The following is an 18,686-nucleotide window of genomic DNA, read 5'->3' as shown; positions in this document are numbered from 1 at the left end:
CCGCCGTCGGGCTTCGGCCTGTTGCTCAACAACACTCGGACGCGCCGGGAGGAGCCGGGCAGAAATGTTTGGTTCCAAAGACCGTCGCTCCTCTGAATCGTCGGCGTCCTCGGTAGGTTTCCGCTTCCCTTCAGGCGAAGCGTTGGGCACTGCGGGGAAATGAGCCGAGGTGTGTTCGGGTCGCCACCCGTCAGAACACAGGACCCAGTGAGCTTGTAACGTTCACTGTTCTTTCGCTTTCGGCTTTTCACTTTCTGTAAATGTCTCTCTAAATAACTTTGACCCCGACTCTAAATTCTTTTCTAAATTCATCTTGTCTAAAAGATGATGCACATATTAAAACTTTGACACGGTTGTGTTGATCCGAAAACATGTTACACAACAAAACTGTGTGAACTTTGATGTCACAACTCAAAGCAGGATGTGATGGGAGCGGGAAGAGCTGCTTTGATTTTACTCTCTTTGGGGAGGAGAAGAAGGAGAAGGAGGAGAAGGAGGAGGTGGAGGAGAAGAAGGAGAAGGAGGAGGAGGAGGTGGAGGAGAAGGAGGTGGAGGAGAAGAAGGAGGAGGTGGAGGTGGAGGAGGAGGAGGTGGAGGAGGTGGAGGACATGTCCTGCTGTCCTCAGCCCGCTCACACCGGCTCCTCTCGGCGCCCGTTCTTCCAACCCGCTCCCCCCGCGGCTTCCGTCCATATGAACGCACAAGGTCCCCTTGTCCGGACACGTGTGGACGCGGGCCCTCGGCACGGAGGGTGCGTTGCGTGGCGTTGCGTGGCGTTGCGTGGTCGCGGGTCGCGGCTGGCGCACGCGCGTTACAGGAATGGCTGACATAACGATGACCGACGCGCGCGCTGGGCGGGCTGCTGGGAGGAGGCTGACGTCAGCGCGCCGCCGCCTCCTGATTGGTCCGGGCGCGTTGAGAGGCTGGCGCTGACGTCACTGAGAGCCCGCGCATGGGCGGTGAGTCCCGTTAACCCCGTGGCTTTATGAAAGGCGACGATCGGCGGCCGGTTGCGGTTCGGAGCCCAGGAGGACCGGGAAGAACCGGGACGATCCAGGAGGACCGGGAGAAACCGGGAGGAGCCCCACTGGAGCCCGGCCGGGTGAACCCGCCCCGCAGACGCCCCTCCATCTCCGCGGCCGTGTGAGCGCGTCCCCCGGGCTTCCGCCGAAACCCCGCCGCGCCGCCGACACAGACCCGGAGCCAGACCCGGACCCGGAGCCGGAGCCGGGCTTCCCCCGCCACACACACCTCCAGCCTCGGATCCATCACCTCTTCGGCCAGGTGAGGACGCCACACACGGCCGGCAGCGGGCCACCTGGCCACCTGGCCACCTGGCCGCGGCCGGGAGGTAGCAGCCATGGCCCTCCGGTATCTCGGGCTCCCCGGTAACCAGGGCCCTTCCGGTAGCTCGTGCCGGCGTGACCGCGGGTGATGCTGTGACCGTGAAGCACGAGGCCCCGGCGGCCCTCCGGATCCTGCGGCTCCTCCGTGACCCCGAACGCACCGCGGCTCCTCGGGGCCGAGCCTTCCGGCGACCGGCCGCCGCAGCGGTGCTTACCGGGCCGGCCCGGAGGTTTAGCGGCTCCCCGGGACGGCGTTGTCCTGGAGGGCCGCCGGACGCCCAGGTGAGGGTCTGGATCCGGGTCGCCTTCTTCTTCCTCCAGATGACTTCTGACTCGCAAAGGCAGCGACAGAAGATCCAGGGATCAGATGATCCAGGGCTCCTCTGAGGAAGGTGAGAAGGAGACCAAGAACAAAATACACACCGGGTCTTGAGTCTGCATGGAGGGGATGGAGAACATCCAACGCGCCGACGAGTGTGAGAACACCATGTCCGGAGCCTGGACGCTCTGGAGGCCAGGCGTGTCTGGCCAGAACCTGGCCTCGCCTCCAGCGTGCACGGAGCAGCCGCCTGGAAAGACGGGGCAGGACTTCATCCTGAAGGAGAACCGGCCTTCGTCTCGGTGAACCAGCCGCTGGAGACGTGGAGCAAAAGACGTCCCTCAAATGGGATGATTTGATCCAGGCTCAGTCTGAGAACCCTGGGATGTGACGGGGTGGGGGGGGGGGGGGTTCTGCGGCGTGACACTAGTATTAGCTGATAGCATCCGGTCTGCACTCAGCATTTGTTTCAAATGGTGAAGGTTCAGCAGAACGGAGGCCGGGCCGGGGCGGGTCAAAGGTCGGCACCGCTGATTCTATGAGGGGCCCGAGCATCGGCCCCGAGGCACCGCCTGCTTTACCTGAAGACTGCGATGCTTAGCATTTAAAACAGTTTTAAATGATAAACTGTGTGTGTGTGTGTGTGTGTGTGTGTGTGTGCGTGTGTGTGCGTGTGTGTTGTAATGACGCCTGGAGGGCTAATAAGAATGGCTGTCACTGCGTATGGCATAAATCCACCATTTTAAGCGATGATGGCGGTGGGCAAATAAGTTTGTAAGAGAAGACAAAAGCCAGCAGAGGTTGTTCAGCTCCCAATCTAATCAGCATGATGAGAACTTCAGATGACATTTCTATTTGTAGATGTTAATGTAATCTCAGGAGCCATTTTTTTGGTCTAAGAAGACCTCGACTGCGAGATGAACGTGTCCGTTCTTTCTCTGCGGTGGAGTTTCTTCCACATTAGCTGCTGCAGATCCGGGGCCCCCGGGAACCCCTGCACACCCGTGCCCTTTGGATCTCCTCGACGTCGTGCGGACGCTTAGAAATGTTTCGCTGGAGAGCGCCGGCGTGGAGTTCCTGGTGCAGAGTTGGCACTCTGTGGAGGAAGGATCCGGCGAAGGACACCTCGCTTCCTCATAACAATCTATTTTGGAGCCATTGTTTGTCGGCGGCACCCGGATGGATGCGTCTGACATCTCCAGGCAAATATCTGTCATCTGCCTTCTCGCAGAAAACTCCTTCTGGAGCCCAGCGAAGAGCTCTGAGTTGTACCGCAGCAGGTCCGGTCCGGAGTGGGCTTGGTCGTCCTCGGAACCGAGCGTTCCCGGTCGGTTCCCCGGCTCCTCGTAGGAGACGCCGAACCCCGACCTGCCATCTGATCGGCGTTCGTCCAGGGGTCAGATTTGGACGATGTGCCGCGTGAAGAGCAGAATGTGACGAACAAGGCGGTTTCAGAACAGGGATTCAAACTCTCCTTGAGGCGGCAGAATGCGTGGCTTGGTTCTGAGGCCAGGAATCATTTACGTCTTTCCCGTTGCTTTCGGGGCCCAAATTAAAGCTGGCTGAACAGCCGGCCGTTAATCTCTAAACCTCTTTTATACGGCGGACGGCCTCCATTCACGGTGTTCCCTCTTCTTATCTGGGATCACATTGTGATCATGTCACGTTCATTGAAAAGAAAAAGATAAGTCCGAGCCGCGAGCACAGTAGGCGGCGCTCCTCGGAGATATCTGGCCGTGGATCAGCTGCGCCATCTAGTACTTTATGTCTTAGACGCACGCGCATAACCGCCACGGCTCTTGGGAAATGCAGGCGTTCTCACGCAGAGGCTAAGAAAATTGACAGAAACGGATGTTCTTCAGGTCCCGTGTGAGCAGGAGCGGCGCTGCTCTGTGAAACTTGATGAGAAGCTTCCACAGAGACAGGCTGACTTACGCAAGAGGTCCACTTCCCTTTTTCTCGTAAGGTGAAGGAAAGGCGCCGCCATTGATTTTGCGAAAGCGCAGTGACTGGCGGCAGAGATCCGGCCCTGCGTTCGCTAGGTTTGGTTTCCGTGAGGGCGAAAGAGCGTCCGAGCGAGATCGTGGCCGGACCAGAATCTGTTCGGCGTCGGTACGTTTCCCCCGTCGAGTCACTCTTTAAACGGAGTAATGATACGAGCCGGCGGCGCCGCCGAGGTCACGGTTTGATGTTCTCTGACAAACCGGCTGGGATCGGTTTGTGTGGCGGGATCTCCGTCAGTCTCTGCTGCAGTCGCAGCCGAGGCTGGACTTTTGACCCCGGCCGCTCTGCTGCCGCCGCCGCTCATAAATGCATTTGCATCAAAGTCTAGAAAAGCCAGGTTTCTAGTGACGGCCGCGATCAGGGCGGGTATCAGCTGCGGGGCGGCGCTCGGGCCGGGTCAGGGAGGCCAGAGGCCCGGTAAAGTGAACTGGGTCGCCGGAATGGATTCCCGGCCCGGCATGTGACTAAGATTACACCGCGGTGCTGGTTCCTGCGGGGATGCAGGGCCGCAGGGCTGCAGGGCTGCAGGGCTGAGGGGCCGCAGGGCCGCAGGGCTGAGGGGCCGCAGGGCCGCAGGGCTGCAGGGCCTTCCCAGCCCCCCGCCGGGGAGCCGCTTCATGCGGAGCAGACAGGATTCTGGTGCTTCTGGCAGTGCGTCCCCCAAACACTATCCTTTTCTTCTGCCGTGGTGTTTCGGCTCACCGGGACGAACAAACCTCTCCGTCCGCCGCCTCGCCTCCACGGCCGGGTGACAAAACATCTCCCCGGCCCGTCGCCGCGCTCAGAAATCAACCGACATCCCTCGCGAAGCTTTACCGTGAAGGTCCGAGTGTGTCTGGAGCCCCGCTGGTCGGATCTGACCGGGCCGTGTTTGTCCGACCTGGAGTTTGTTCACATTAACTGAGAATATTAATGTTACGGGGGGGTGTGTGTGTGTGTGTGTGTGTGTGTGTGTGTGTGTGTGTGTGTGTGTGTGTGTGTGTGTGTGTGTGTGTGTGTGTGTGTGTGTGTGTGTGTGTGTGTGTGTGTGTGTGTGTGTGTGTGTGTGTGTGTGTGTGTGTGTGTGTGTTGCAACTGGCCGTCCTATTGAAAGTGTCCTCGCGTGAGGACTGCGGTTTAAGAGAAGACACTTTATCGATAGAATCGGGGAAATTATTAGGTCACGGCAGCGTAACAGTTATCACTCTCAATAAATAGGAATATAAATATTAATAGACAGACAATTAGAACGCAATTAGAAAAAGGCAAAATACATCCACAAATAAATAGACAGAGAAAACAACAACAACAGCAAGGATAAGAATGAACAGAAGACGGGGTGAAAATAGACAACCAGAACTAAACGACAACATAAGCAGAGGGACAATAACAGTGGCAAGAACAATATAAACAAAATAGGAAGGAAGTGAGTGGGCTGAGAACAACAAGGATAAATATAAGACAACTGAATGAGGGCGTGACACGTGCACGGTCGAGGCGGTGAATGGGTGGATCAGAGAGGTAGTGAAGTTGTGGAAGCGGCACAGACGTTCCTCCTTCCGCTCAGAGGTGCGTGTTGTCGTACAGTGTGATCTGAAGGTCTGAAGAAGCTGCGCATCAGCCACAGCTGGTGGGGGGTCGGGGGGTCGGGGGGTCCAGGAAAGCTCCCGGTTTGTCCCTCGCCCTCCCAATCACCACCCTTAGGAGAAGGTCCGGGTTCAGCGCTGCCACCGAGCGGGTTTTCCTCACCAGCTTGTCGAGCCCGTGGACCTCAGCGGTCCCGGCACACTTTAGCCAAGAAGAGCACGCCGGCTACCATGGACCGGGAGAAGGTCTTGAGGAGCCACGGACACCAAACCACTTCAGTCTCCTGGAAGAACATCCTGCTCTGATGTTGTGTGTCCAGTCCAGTTGATTGTTCTCGTGGACCCCAAGGTACTTGTAGGCTTTACCCGATGGTTCGAACCAGCTCTTCTCTCTCGATGGCCCGACCGCCCCGGTCTTCCTTTCCTAAACCTCAAACCGATGATTTGGTAGAACTCTTGTCAAAATCTCCTTGTGGCGGCAGCTGGACCTGAGTTCTTCACTTGAAGCTGTTTCCGCAGTCCTGAAGGCCTGCGGAGAGTTTCCCGGCGTTCCTTCCAGGGCAGCGGGGGGGTCGGGGTAGCGGCGGTTATTCATGCAAACGGGGGAGTCGATCGGCCGATAGCGGGCGGAAGGGGGACGCGATGCTGATGGGGTGTGGTTTGCCGGGGACAAAGGTGCGTCCTCTGGAGATGTACCCAAATTACAATCCAAACAGGAGAAACCAAACCTCTGGGAGTGTGACGCAAAGGAAGGACACCTGGATCACGTGCACGGGGCTCGGGCGGATGCTACCGATCCGACGGTGGAGCCTTCTGGGCTGTTTGGAAATGGCGGGCGGCCTTGTCTGGATTGTTTATCAATCCCGGTGTGGCGTTTGCAGTGGGTGAAGGTTGTGCCTCAGGCTCTCTCCTCTGCTTACAGACATTTTATCCATTTTGATAAAGTTTGCTTCTTTGACTCCTCGAACCGCCCGTCTTCTCCGACCGGAATGTGATCGTCGCTGTCTTGGGGGGACGGCCCTCGTCCTTGGGGCGCAGGTGGACCGGCAGGTCCTGTCCTTTACGCAGGTTATCTGCCGTGCGATTCCTCCTCCCTGGATGAGCTCCTCGGACCCCCTCTCAGCTGTCAGACCTTCACGGGGCGTCACGGGGAGTCCACGTTTCCCAGAGGAATTCTAGCAAAACAGAAAATCACCTTTTGCTGGATTTGTATAGTTCCTGATTGTAGCATGGCTTCAGGTGGCCTTCTTTGCGCCTCCGTTCTCTGATTCCTCTGCTGGAGAACATCTCGACATCTCCACCCTTCATTCGTGCCTGAGCATGAACCAGAGTGAGTCCAGGTCAGCGGAGCAGAAAGCACATGTTTTGTCTGTTGCAGTCACTGAACGCCCTTGACTTTTGAAAACAATCAATAAAAGTCACTCAGCTGCAGACTATTTTAGCTGTCGGCTCCAGCGTGAGAGGCGTGTCTGTCGCCGGGTCCCCCGACCAGGTCCTGATGGAGCAGCGAACCAGCGACGCTCGCTCGCTCGTGAACCCTAAATTTACCGGGGATGGTCAGGTATGCCTCTGGCTCGGGCGCTCCGTTCCTGTCGGACGAATCCGGTCGACCAGCCTGGATGTTCGCCGCGAGCACAGACATGTCACGGTCCCGTGGAAACAAACCCCGGTGCTCGCTGTGCAACAGGACTCCCAACTGCTTGTCGCGAAGTCGTGCTCTCGGCGGACGAAGTGCGTGATTCCGTGCGTACTTTCTAACATTTGAGGACTGTGACTCACATATCTGGCTTCCTGCTTCTGCTGAGCAGTGCCTCCGAGCAGACTTTCTCGACACCCCCTTCTTTTGTCCGCCCTCATGGATGGAAACGTGTTCCACCTTGCCGCGGACCCGCGCATTCCCCGGAGTTATGGAAGGGAAAGGGATCGGCAGGTCTGGACACCGCTGTGAGGAAGCCTACGTGAACGCCAGCCTCCCGGTGCTCCGTGCTCATGTTCTATCCATGTATTTATCGCCGGTGGACGTGCGAGCCCTCGGACACTTTGATTTCAGGTGGGCGGCTGGTCTGTGAAGCCGAGGGCGTCCGGGACCGCGGAGCCGGAACCCTCTGCGGCTCCACCGCTCTGCCGGCAACATCCTAGATTCCTCCGGCGCCGCGGAATCCGGTGAGAAAGACCCGGCCTTCTGTGAGGCGCAGGATTTACTTTGCTGCAGCCGGGTAACCTAAAGGCTCGGCATTCGCCGCGGCGGCGGCCGCGAGCCCGTGTGAACCCGCGGAGGGGCAGGGAAAGCACATGCAACCCGAGCGGCGGGCCCAGTGTGAGCAGCGGCGGGGGTCCGGCTCGGGAAAGCTGAGAGGATTACATCAGCTTCAAGTAACAATGGATACCTTTGCTCCTAAATATGCCCGCTGGGCTTGATGGGGAAATGCCTGAGGGGGCGGCGGCGGCGGCGTGGCGGCGGCGCGGCCCGGGCAACCCGGCAGGAAGTCCACGGTCACGGCCCCGCCTGACGCTCCGCCAGGGGGTCCGAGAGGGAGGCGCCGACCTTCGGCGGTATATTTGCGCGGCGAGCTGCGAGGCCGCGGGCTCCTGCTCGGAAACGACCGCCGCAGGCCGAGCCCCTCCGGACCCCGAGCCCGGAGGTGGACGGGGGCGAGGCCGAGGCCGGACCAGGTTTTCCTGGAAATCTCAACCACGAAGTTAATTATCGGCCGATATCTGAGCGTCTCCGATGGTCCTGTAATCATCAGTGGGATCAGTGAGAAGTGTGAACGGCTCAGTGTAATAATTACATAGTCGTGAGTCAGAAGTGCACCCGCCGACCTTGGAGCTGCGCTCCAGTTAGTCGGCGCTTGAACCTGCGGAGGAGCTTCACCCGAAGCCCTCGCACCTGCGGGTCCCGCTGATTAGGGGTCCAATTAGTCCTCGACGTCCCCGGTACTTCCTGCCCCGAGAGCTCCTTTCCTGGCAGCCGTCTTCGGGCCGGCTGCCAGGGTCGGCCTCGGACCGGCACATCATGGAGCGCCGCTCGGATGTGACGGGACCCGCTGTTCTTTCTTCTTTCTCCTCCAGGATCAGAAAGCTGATTGTTTCCTCCTGCGGGAGGCCTCGGAACACGGGGACGAAATCCTGCAAACACAAAGCAGAAGGAACAAGTGGCCGAGTTTCCACCTTCCTCAGGAGGCAGAAGGACGCCTGGCCTTTCTTTTTGAAACGTCGTCCTAAGCTCTGGCGGATGCGAGGGGTCGGACGGAAGGGATTGGCAGAAAACGTAGCGTACCGGCGGCGGAAGCCCGTCGGGAGCCGCGGGACTGAACCCGTTGGGCCCGCAGGCGATGACCCGGTTTGCAGGCGAAAACCAAAATCCCAACCGACCGCGTCGGAGTGACTCATAGAATCGTCTCGGGCGGCCGGGGATTCACGGCACACGGGACGCGAAAGAGAACGTTCTAGATGATCAGACCCAACCTTCTAGTTGTTTTCTCCACTTGTGAAGCACGCCGTGGACCCGCGGATGTGGATGTGACTCTGCTCACCTCGGCCATCTGGAATCTGATGTTTAACGCCGTCACCCCGCGGCGGCCGACGGTGCCGCCCGTGAGCCTCCTCAGAACGGAGGTGAAATTCGAACCCTCCGCAGCGCACGTGCACACGCACGCCTTTATCCAGGTGAGCAGGCCGAGCGTCCAGATGTATGTGATTGTCTGCGCCTGAGATGTGAACTCCTGAATCATCCCAGACCGGGTCGCCATGGTTACGGATCCGAGCCGTAGACTCTCCACGCTCCAGAAGCGCTTCGGTTCTCCTCTGCGGGCCTCGACGTTTCTTCCATCTGCCATTCCAGCCGGCGGTGCCAAACGCCGCCTCCTCCTGGCGTGATGGTGCCAAAGGTGTGACGGCCGATGACCTGGATGTCCACGCAGGAGTCCACTCGCGTGCTCGGACGCGTCCGGCTTCCGTCTCGTCGTCTTCTCGCGCGGGAGAAAGAACCGCCCGTCACGCGTCTTGTTTTTGAGCCCGAGTCCAAAGCAACCGCCGTCCATCTGCAGGTGTTCGGTCGGGTTCAGGGACGATCGGGACGCCGCAGACGTCCAGAGTCCCCCTCGTGCACCGTCTTTGCTCCGCCAGCCTGACAAATGTTTGAGGTGTAAGGAGGAGGATCTCGCAGGTCGTCCTGCAGCCTCAGCATTCAGCAAGGCTTTGAGTGACGGCGCAAACGGGCGTTCAACGGCTTGTCAGACGCGGCGACTTCCTGTGGCCGGTGGCGTCGGTCTGCGAGGGCGACGGGTGTCCCTCCGGGAGTCGCCCCCTCATGGGACTCGGCACTTTGTCTCACTAATAACCTGTTTTTATTCCATGCTGCTTCTCCAATTAACTTTCTTCTCACCTCCCTGCTCCTCCTTATTTTTTGCCCCGTCCCCTCTGCCTCTCTGCTCTGCCCCCTCTCTGCTTCCTCTTCTTTCCTCCTCCTCTGTTGCCCCTCTCTCTTGCCCCCACCCCCCCGCCCCCTCACACAGATGCTCCCAGCCGCCCAGCTTGACAGGAGAGATGGGATGTGTCCACTAGGTATTTCACCAATCCCACCATCTCACGCCGAGCGGGGGCAGATCTGGGAGGGAGGGGTTCCTCCAGGCGGCTCGGGATTACCGAACGGGACGGGGAGACGTTTAAACGGCCACGGCGGCGGCGGCGGCGCTCAGCAGCTTAGCCAGATCCTCGTCGTGCGCAGTGCGGCCGCAGGTGGGCGGAGGCGGCGGGGAACCCCGGCGTCCGCGCTGACCGTCGGACGGCGAGCTCCTCGACGCACCTTTTAGAAGCCGGCGGCGATACGGGGAGGCGTACGTTTCCTGTAGTTTGAACCTTCCATGAAACCACGGTATCGTGTGATGAACGTCCTGGAAGGCATCCCAGAAGGATCCTCAGAGACAAAAACAAAACAATGAGGTTCTTGCTCGCAGTAGATAGTTTGACAGCGAGAGATAACCAGCAGAGCAGGTCCAGGCTATCAGGCCCAAGGTGTCCAGGCTGATAACGCAGAAACGGTGGTGGAAGCGGTTGAGGGATGCATGCTTTGAGCGCAGCTTTGGACGGACACGTTCACGGAGCGGCAGCCGAGTGCAGGTCGGCTTCTGGCCGCCGACGCCTCCACGCCTCCACGCCTCCGCCGTCACAGGCTCCCGAGGTGCCACGTGGTCGAGGACTCCCTCACATGTTCGGGAGGCCGACGGCGGTCCGTCGGAGGAGTTCTTCGGTGGCGGCGTCCCGGAGCTCTGGCCGGAGAGGAGGAGGGGGAGGCGGTCCAGGTCCTTGCCGTTCAAGACCGCTTTCCTGGAAGAGGAGCTGGAAGAGGGGTTCTGGTATTCTTCTCAGAGGTCTTGCCGTCACACACGGTGACGCAGGTGGTTAAGATGCTCTCCACAAAGCTGCTGTAGAAGTTGCTGAGGATCTCTGGCGACGTGCCGAACCTCCTCGTTCTTCTCGGAATGTCCAGCCGCTGTTGAGCCGTCTTAACGGCCCGCCTGGTGCGGACGGACCGGCTGAGGTCCTCACTGATCCGGACGCCCAGGTATCTGAAGCCGCTCGTCCTCTCAACCTCAACCATTCGGATGAACGGCGGCCGATGAGATCTTTGTGGGCCGAGGACCCGTCCTGAGGAGGACCTGTGTTTGTGACAGGGAGCGTCTGACCCGGGTCTGCAGTCAGGAGGTCCAGGGGCAGAAGGGCTGGTGCAGGCCGAGGGCAGAGGGCAGAGGTCAGAGGTCAGAGGTCAGAGGGCAGGCAGAGGGCGGGTGTTTTGCAGGTGAGGTTGTGGAGATAGCTGTGTTGAAGATAGAGCCGTGGTCTACAAAGAGCCTCCTGATGGAGGAGTCTTTGTTTTCTAGATGGAAGAGGGAGTGATGGAGGGTGGCGGCCGTGGAGTCTGAGGAGGACCTGCTGGACCAGATTGCAGAGGGTCCAAGTTGTTTGGAATGTTCAAACTCTGCCTGATGATGGCAGCGAGTGTTCCTGGGTGGGCTCCTCTGCCGAGGAGGACCACGGTTGTATTCTTGAAGCTGGTGGTGATCTGGCTGAGAAGAGGTTGAAGATGCAGTGAAGAACATCAGCCTGAGATGTTGTCTGGTCCTGCTGCCTCGCGGGGGTTGATCTGGCAGCAGGCCAGAGCAGAACCGTCCTGCGAGATGCTCTCCGGAGATGTTCCGGGTCCGGAGTTTGGTTTCTCCGGTAAGCGTGTCGGTCGGTCGGTGCGGCACGGAAACCGAGGCGTCCAAAGAGAGCGGGGCGACGCCGCCGTCCAGCGGTCCGGTCCGCTCGGCCCGGGTGCAAATGTCCACCCGTGGGTGGGACGCGGGGAGTCCAGTCTGTAAGCTGACTAGATGCTGAATCACAGTGAAGTCCATCCTGCACCTCCTTCCAAGTGATGGATGAGCCGGTTCCGTTAGCCCACGTACCCGCTGACGCCTCCCGCTCACCATCCTCGGGCTGGAGCTGGTCTAGTGCTCCTGGATTCTGAGTGTTCTCCAGGGTACCGTCGTCTTCTCAGGACGGTGATTGATCGGCGTCAGGCGGAGGAAATGATCAGGTCGCTCTGCCGAAGTTCAGATTTTCATTTCCGCTAAACAGAAGAAACAATCAGTACCACGAAAAAACACATCAGACAGGCAGAGTTCCTGCTGTTCATACTCGTGTGTGTGTGTGTGTGTGTGTGTGTGTGTGTGTGTGTGTGTGTGTGTGTGTGAATGATTGCTTTCACTGTATTTAAAAAGCTCTTTATGTCAAGGGAACATTTTGTTGCATCCGTGACGGAGTGACGCGGGTCCTCGTCACGCGTGTAGCGTGTAGCGTGTAGCTGTCCGGCCCCCAGGCGCCGCAGCAGACGCCCACCGCCTTGTCTCTGATAGGAAGTGCACGTTTCCTTCGTTACTCACTGTTTGACCAGCCTATCAGTTGTCCACCAAAACAGGTGATAGCAGAAGGTTTCCAGATGCCAGACACGCTTCTGCCGTCTGAAGGCCAGATTAAGTTCTCCATCAAGTCAAACTTCACTTTTTGCACCAGAAAGTTTTGCACCGGAAAAAAAAACCCGTCCTTCACTCGTCCTCTTCATTTATATTTGTCTACATCCGGTCAGCTACAAATGATGGCTCCGCCAGCGGTCGGCGAGAAGTCGAAGGCTCCCGATGGTCCACTAGAACTGTACTTACAACCAGCAACCAACTGGAACCTGGTAGAAGCTGGTAGAAGCTGGTAGAAGCTGGTAGAAGCTCCCGGTGGCCTCCAAGAAGGACCAGTCTCCCGGCTGTGCTCGCCGCTGATATGTCTGCTTTCCCCGACGCCTCTTCCTGTGACATTTCCTTCTGTTCTCGGTGCAGAAACCCCAGATCCTCACGCAGCCACAGCAGACCTTGGCTTCCAGTGGCACGATAAGAAACCTCTTCTGGTCCGATGAGGTCTCGTTCAGAACGGAGCCTGGAATCGAGGCCTTCTGGAGCGTCCCGCTCCAAACCCTGCCGCAGTTTGTGGTCCAGTGTGTTTTCGCCGCTTTGGTTTGGCGTGTGGAAACGTGGCCCCGCTGCTGGTCGCGGACAGTGTGTGTTCTTACCCAGAGTGTGTCGGAGTGTGTGGCCTCGTCAGGAGAGGAAAGGTGCTTCTCAAGTATTTTCTGTTTTGACCCACCAGCACCACCATCTCCACCGCAACTATAAATAGTATCGTTTGTCTATAAAATGGTTGTTTGTCCACCTCTGCACAACATTGTGTCCTTGTTAACATTTAAGAAAAGAAATAATAACTTTATTCTCATGAATCACCATCACAGCGCTCGCTGCTTTACCACCACACGAGATGATTGTTGCAAATATTTGCTCTAAACCCTGAAGCGGCTCATCAGCCCCTGACGCTTTACATGAGCTGACGCTGGTTCTTCTCCCTGCTCATGCAAAGTCTGCCGCCGCTCAGTCCTTGCACCTGCACAGCGGCTGCACTCACACATCTTCTGCCTCGCCATCCCACTCGCTGCTCACATTCAGAGCCACAATCATATTTATAGCCATGTTTACGCTCTTCTAGCGGCACGTATGCTGCCGCGCTGCGGACAGCAAAGTAGGACTTTCATTGTACGGGGAAACGTTCGGCTCCGGCGAAGGCACCTGACGACGCACCCAAAAGGAAGAGGAAGGAAAAGTTAAACCTCTGGACACGTCGAATGAAGGTAGAAGCTCTGCGGCTGGAGGGTGTTGTTGCAGAATAAATGAATCTTTGGTTCGTTACATAAAGAAGGAGGAAAATAACACCAGGACGACAGTGGCGATAAGATTTAACAAGAATCCAACAGGGTTGTGACCGTCCACGACGAGACCATGGGGAGGATGGAGTCAGATTTAGCTCCGTGGGTTCATGACTGCAGGGAAAAGAACATCATGCTGGATACCAACACTGTCCGCTCAAAAGCTAAAAAACTGAAAGCTTTGCTGACAGCGATGACATTCATGACGGCGAAGAGAATGAGGATCTCGGGCCGCCGACGAGCGCCGTTCACACAGTATCACGCCCACGTACTGCCAGCAAGGGCTGGCTACTAAAGCTGGCTACTAAAGCTGGCTACTAAAGCTGGCTACTAAAGGTGACTACTAAAGCTGACTACTAAAGCTGACTACTAAAGCTGGCTACTAAAGCTGGCTACTAAAACTGACTACCAAAGCTGACTACTAAAGGTGACTACTAAAACTGACTACCAAAGCCTACTACTAAAGCTGGCAACTAAAGCTGGCTACTAAAGCTGGCAACCAAAGCTGGCAACCAAAGCTGACTACCAAAGGTGACTACCAAAGGTGGCTACTAAAGGTGACTACTAAAGGTGGCTACTAAAGGTGGCTACTAAAGGTGACTACTAAAGGTGGCTACTAAAACTGACTACCAAAGGTGACTACCAAAGCTGACTACTAAAGCTGACTACTAAAGCTGGCAACTAAAGGTGACTACTAAAGCTGGCTACTAAAGCTGGCAACCAAAGCTGGCTACTAAAGCTGGCAACTAAAGCTGGCTACTTTGCAGGTTTCCCCTGTTGCGGGTTATTTTTAGAATGCAATAAACCAGTGTTTCCTGTATTGTCTGTATTATGTCGGGCTTCATGTCTGCTGACTAGTACTTCAGGGCCAGTAAACTCGCCGTCTCGGCCACCTCTGGTTTCCCGCCGCAGTGGCAGTGAAGCCGACGCCGCATGAGCTTCCTCCCGTTTCCAGCTCGTAGCTTTCGGGCGACTTTCTCATTATTTCCGTCTCTCGCTGCGTCTCTCGTGTCCTTGTCAACTATTTTTCCGTGGGGTTTCTTGAGGGTTTGTTCACCACACTTGATGTTTCCTGCCCTGTGTGTGTGTGTGTGTGTGTGTGTGTGTGTGTGTGTGTGTGTGTGTGTGTGTGTGTGCGTGTGCGTGTGTGTGCGTGCATGCACCTCCACCATAGAGCTAATGCCCCCCCGCCCCTGCATCGCCCCCCCGTTGGAGAAACAATGGTCCAAAAGGAAGCTCCCCGCTTGCCTGGCGCTCCGTTGACTTATTAAAGATATCAGAGCTGTTTAAGTAACAATAGCCGTGTTTTGAGGTTCTTCTCATGTTGCTGTTGTTTTCCTCGGCAGATAAAGTGGCCGCGGACGATGTGAGCGTCCTGAAGGACTTATCTGCCGCGTTCATACCAGAGCGAGACAAAGAGCCGGAGGAGGAGCAGGAGGCCCCTGAAGATACCAGGATGGGCGTGGGCAAGAACACCCCCTCCAACGCCGTGGACGGCGAGAGCGACGGAGGGAAATACGAGGAGGAGAACAAACACAGTGCGGAGTTCTACCCCATCCCGGTACATGAATGCCGTTGTTTGTCAGGTCCGAGCCGAGCGAACGCCGCGATGAGATGGAATCTCACCTTCTATCCAAGTTCAGCGCTCAGCAGGAGGCCGCCGCCGTCCAACACGTGTATCAGTGTGTGTGTGTGTCCGCCGCCAGAAGGTCACCTTTTCACTCCAAAACTCAGAAGGTCGGCGCTTCGGTCGCCAGTTTCCCCGTCTGTGCGCTAAAGTCCTTGAGCGGGACGAAGCCGCGGTCCAGGCGGCTACGGGGTCGCCGCAGGTCGGGTGAGCCCGCATGTGGCCCCGCCATTGGTCGGATCCCAGGCGGGATAGGCTCCGCCCCCGCGACCCCGAGTGCACATAAGCATCATAAGCATCTTCTTCCCAATAATTCTGTGTATGTTCTGTTCCTTCTGTTTTTACTTGTGAAGCGTCTTTGAGTGTCATGAAAAGCGCTATAAAAATCCCATGTATTATTATTATTATTATTATTATCATAGAGGATGACCAAATTCATTCCTACGGCACTTTCCATCCTGGTACAAGAAGCAGGAGCTCCGTTCATTTTGGATTTTTAAATCTGTCCCATGAGTCCGTCAGGCGTGCGCCTTCTCACCCTAAGCCCCGCCCCCTCCGCCACCCCGACTCCCCGAGCAGGAGGACATCTGAGGGGGCTTCAGCTCCCGGGAGCCCCCAGCCGTCTCCTCCGGGGTCCCGCCATCTTCACGCGTGACCGATGGCGAGCTCCTCGGCGTGATCACCTCCAGGCGTAATCGTTCCCGGAGGCCTCGCGGTCGTTCCTCTCTGACTCGGGCTTCCTTCTGGCCGCCGCAGGAAAACAGCAACCTTCTCCTCCATGTGGTGTCCTCAGGTGGTGGTGAACGGAGTGGGCGGAGCCAGCGGAGACCAGGACACCGAGAACACGGAGCTGATGGCCATCTACGCCAAGGAGATCCAGGAAGCAGAGAAGGTAGGTCCGCCTCGTCGGAGGAGCGGCGAGGAGCGTGTGGTCTGGAGTGACCACCGTCGCCACGGAAACACCGGCCTGAGCTCGCCGGCCGTGAGACGGTTCGACGTGGAGATGTTCGTTCCCGTCGCTTCTCCTCCACCCCGGGGGGACGGGTGGTCGGAAGGAAAGCAACGTCGGAGAAGATGTGGGCCAGAGCGGCCGCAGGTCTGGAGAAGACGGGAGGCCGAGATGAAGATGGAGAAGATCGGGAAGGAGTCCATCAGAGGACACCTCATGTTGGGTGATCTGGAGATGGTTGGGACTTGGACGGGACGGAGAAGGTCTAGGTAGAAGGATCATGCGGTCGGAGGAGATCTGGAGGAAGACCAGAGAGCAGGGTTATGGATGGAGGCAGGGGATTGGTTGTGGAGCCCCTGAAGGCAGCAGCAGCTGAGCGGAGAAGAAGAAGAAGAAGAAGAAGAAGAAGACTAACTGCAGGTTTTCTGAAACGTGTCCTGAGGCTTGGACCGTGTAAAGTGTTGCTAATGGCGATTAGCGCCGGTCTCAGTTCCTCTAATTAGCTTCATTAGCCTTTAGCTTCCGGCTAAAGACGCCTCAGAAATGTCCTGTAACGCCGTCGGCCGTGAGTCGCGTGGATGATGACGGAGATCAGACGGGTCGCCGTCGGCGCCGTCGTCTTGGAAATCCACCTCGTCCCTTCTTCTCCTCGCCGGCTCCGGCCTGTCGGGGTCAGACTCTCGCCGCCGTTCTCCTCCCGCCTCCAGCGTGGAGAAGATTAAGACTCGCTGCTCAGCCATTTCAGCAGGACGGCTGCCATCAGACCGAGGAGGAGGAGGAGGAGGAGGAGGAGGGCTCGCTCTCCCTCCCTCCCTCTCTCTCTCTCTCTCTCTCTCTCTCTCTCTCTTTTCCCCTCATTCATCATGACTGTGCATGTTTGCTTTGTGAACGTGCACGTGAGGCTCCTGCTGACTCAATGCTGCTCCACCGCCTCATTGACAAAGTTGTCCTGGTGTTGCTGTGAGCCAGGGATCAGTGAACAGGAGTGAACTGAGGCACTCGTGACCCGTTTGTGTGTGTGTGCGTGTGTGTGTGTGTGCGTGTGTGTGTGTGCGTGTGTGTGTGTGTGTGTGTGTGTGTGTGTGCAGAGCTCCATCTCGGAGACGGTGGACAGCACAGACAGCACGGACGCCAGGAGGATGGACATGATCTACACCATTGAGGACACCCCGCCCTGGTACCTGTGCCTGTTTCTGGGCCTGCAGGTGATTCAAGAGTTAAAAACACACACACACACACACACACACACACACACACACACACACACACATACACACTAGTTGTTGATCCCTCTGATTAGTGTGTGTTGAAGCCCCAGACTTGTTGAGTGTCGTCCACAACAGGTGTGCCAGGTTCCACCCTGCAGCAGAACCTTGTGTTCAGTACCTTTTCAGAAGGGTATTTGTCCTGCAGCGCACACACACACACACACACACACACACACACACACACACACACGCGGGGTGTGGCCCCTAGCAGGCCTAGGTCTGGTTGACTCGCTGAAGACAAATTCTCCTGGAGCACAGTTAAGAGTCTGCGCTCCATGGTCTCCAGCCTGGAGAAGAGATCTTCTGCACGTTGACTCCGTGGACCTTCTCGTTCCTCCAGCACTACCTGACCTGCTTCAGCGGGACCATCGCCGTGCCGTTCCTCCTGGCCGAGGCCATGTGCGTGGGCTTCGACCAGTGGGCCACCAGCCAGCTCATCGGGACCATCTTCTTCTGCGTGGGCATCACCACCCTCCTGCAGACCACGCTGGGCTGCAGGTAAACACAAACACACACACACACACACACACACACACACACACCTCCTCTCATCTCTAAGGAGCCCTCGACAGGCTGAGTGTCAGTGGTCCTTCAGGGCTTCCTCTCAGACCTGCTGAAGTGCTTTCATCTGAAGAGGTTCCTCTACAAACTAAATAAACCCACACAGACTTGCAGGCCGTGAGAAGCTGCAAAGACAAGTGTGGAATAGTTGGTTCCTCTGTAGAGATAAAGGAGCCTCAGATGGTGGCGCTCCGTGCAGAAGATCTTCCCCCTGCACCTCCGTGAACGTCAGAGATGCTGGTCTTCATCCGCGGGCCGTGACATCGGTCTTTGCCTTTGGTCGTCGGGCCGTCTCTGCGTCAGGCGGCCCGGTCCTCAGATAAGGCGGAGATGTTGACGCCGGCTGCCGTTCCTGTGCTGATAGTGTCCCAGAATCCTCAGAGGTGCTCCAAAGGACATGGAGGTCCTGGAGGACAGGCCTGAACCTCAGCTCGCCGTTGATTTCCAGACCCGCCGTCGACATCTTTCCTTCGCATGAAATCTCACCCGGTCTTCTCCGCTCCCGCGTCCGATAACGGCGTAGAAATGCGTAGGAAGGCGGCGTCCTCACATCTCCGTGTCCTGCTGCTCTGTGTCCAGGCTGCCTCTGTTCCAGGCCAGCGCCTTCGCCTTCCTGGCGCCGGCCCGGGCCATCCTGTCTCTGGACAAGTGGAAGTGTAACAGCACAGGTGAGCCCCTTTGTTCCCGCCGTCTTCTTCACAGGTGGGAGGACCGTCCGCTAACCTGCCAACTCCTCTGTCCTCCTCTGTCCGCCCAAACCAGA

General features: G+C 57.5%; 1 protein-coding gene across 3 annotated transcripts in view; it reads left to right on the top strand.

Annotated features, from left to right (window-relative positions):
* The first annotated feature begins 973 nt into the window (after nt 1–973).
* The window catches only part of slc23a2 (solute carrier family 23 member 2), a 24,655-nt gene continuing 6,942 nt past the window's right edge, over nt 974–18,686 (top strand). Inside the window, exons 1-8 of one of the 3 annotated variants that reach the window (XM_086173827.1) lie at nt 974–1,284; nt 9,752–9,800; nt 14,865–15,079; nt 15,939–16,037; nt 17,183–17,299; nt 17,703–17,860; nt 18,503–18,591; nt 18,686. The exon at nt 18,686 is cut by the window's right edge and continues 67 nt beyond it. In XM_086173827.1, the coding sequence (XP_086029953.1) occupies nt 9,752–9,800; nt 14,865–15,079; nt 15,939–16,037; nt 17,183–17,299; nt 17,703–17,860; nt 18,503–18,591; nt 18,686 (728 nt within the window). In that variant the 5' untranslated portion in view covers nt 974–1,284. Of the gene's footprint in view, nt 1,285–3,743; nt 3,778–9,751; nt 9,801–14,864; nt 15,080–15,938; nt 16,038–17,182; nt 17,300–17,702; nt 17,861–18,502; nt 18,592–18,685 lie in introns of those variants that run through there. The other 2 variants (XM_086173825.1, XM_086173826.1) reach the window with 2 other exon arrangements.

The sequence above is a fragment of the Fistularia commersonii genome, chromosome 26 (assembly GCF_037954325.1).
Source record: "Fistularia commersonii isolate RoL2024-O1a breed Wild chromosome 26, RoL_Fcom_v1.0, whole genome shotgun sequence".
Taxonomy (NCBI): Eukaryota; Metazoa; Chordata; class Actinopteri; order Syngnathiformes; family Fistulariidae; genus Fistularia; species Fistularia commersonii.
This window is presented reverse-complemented; position numbering and strand designations above follow the sequence as displayed.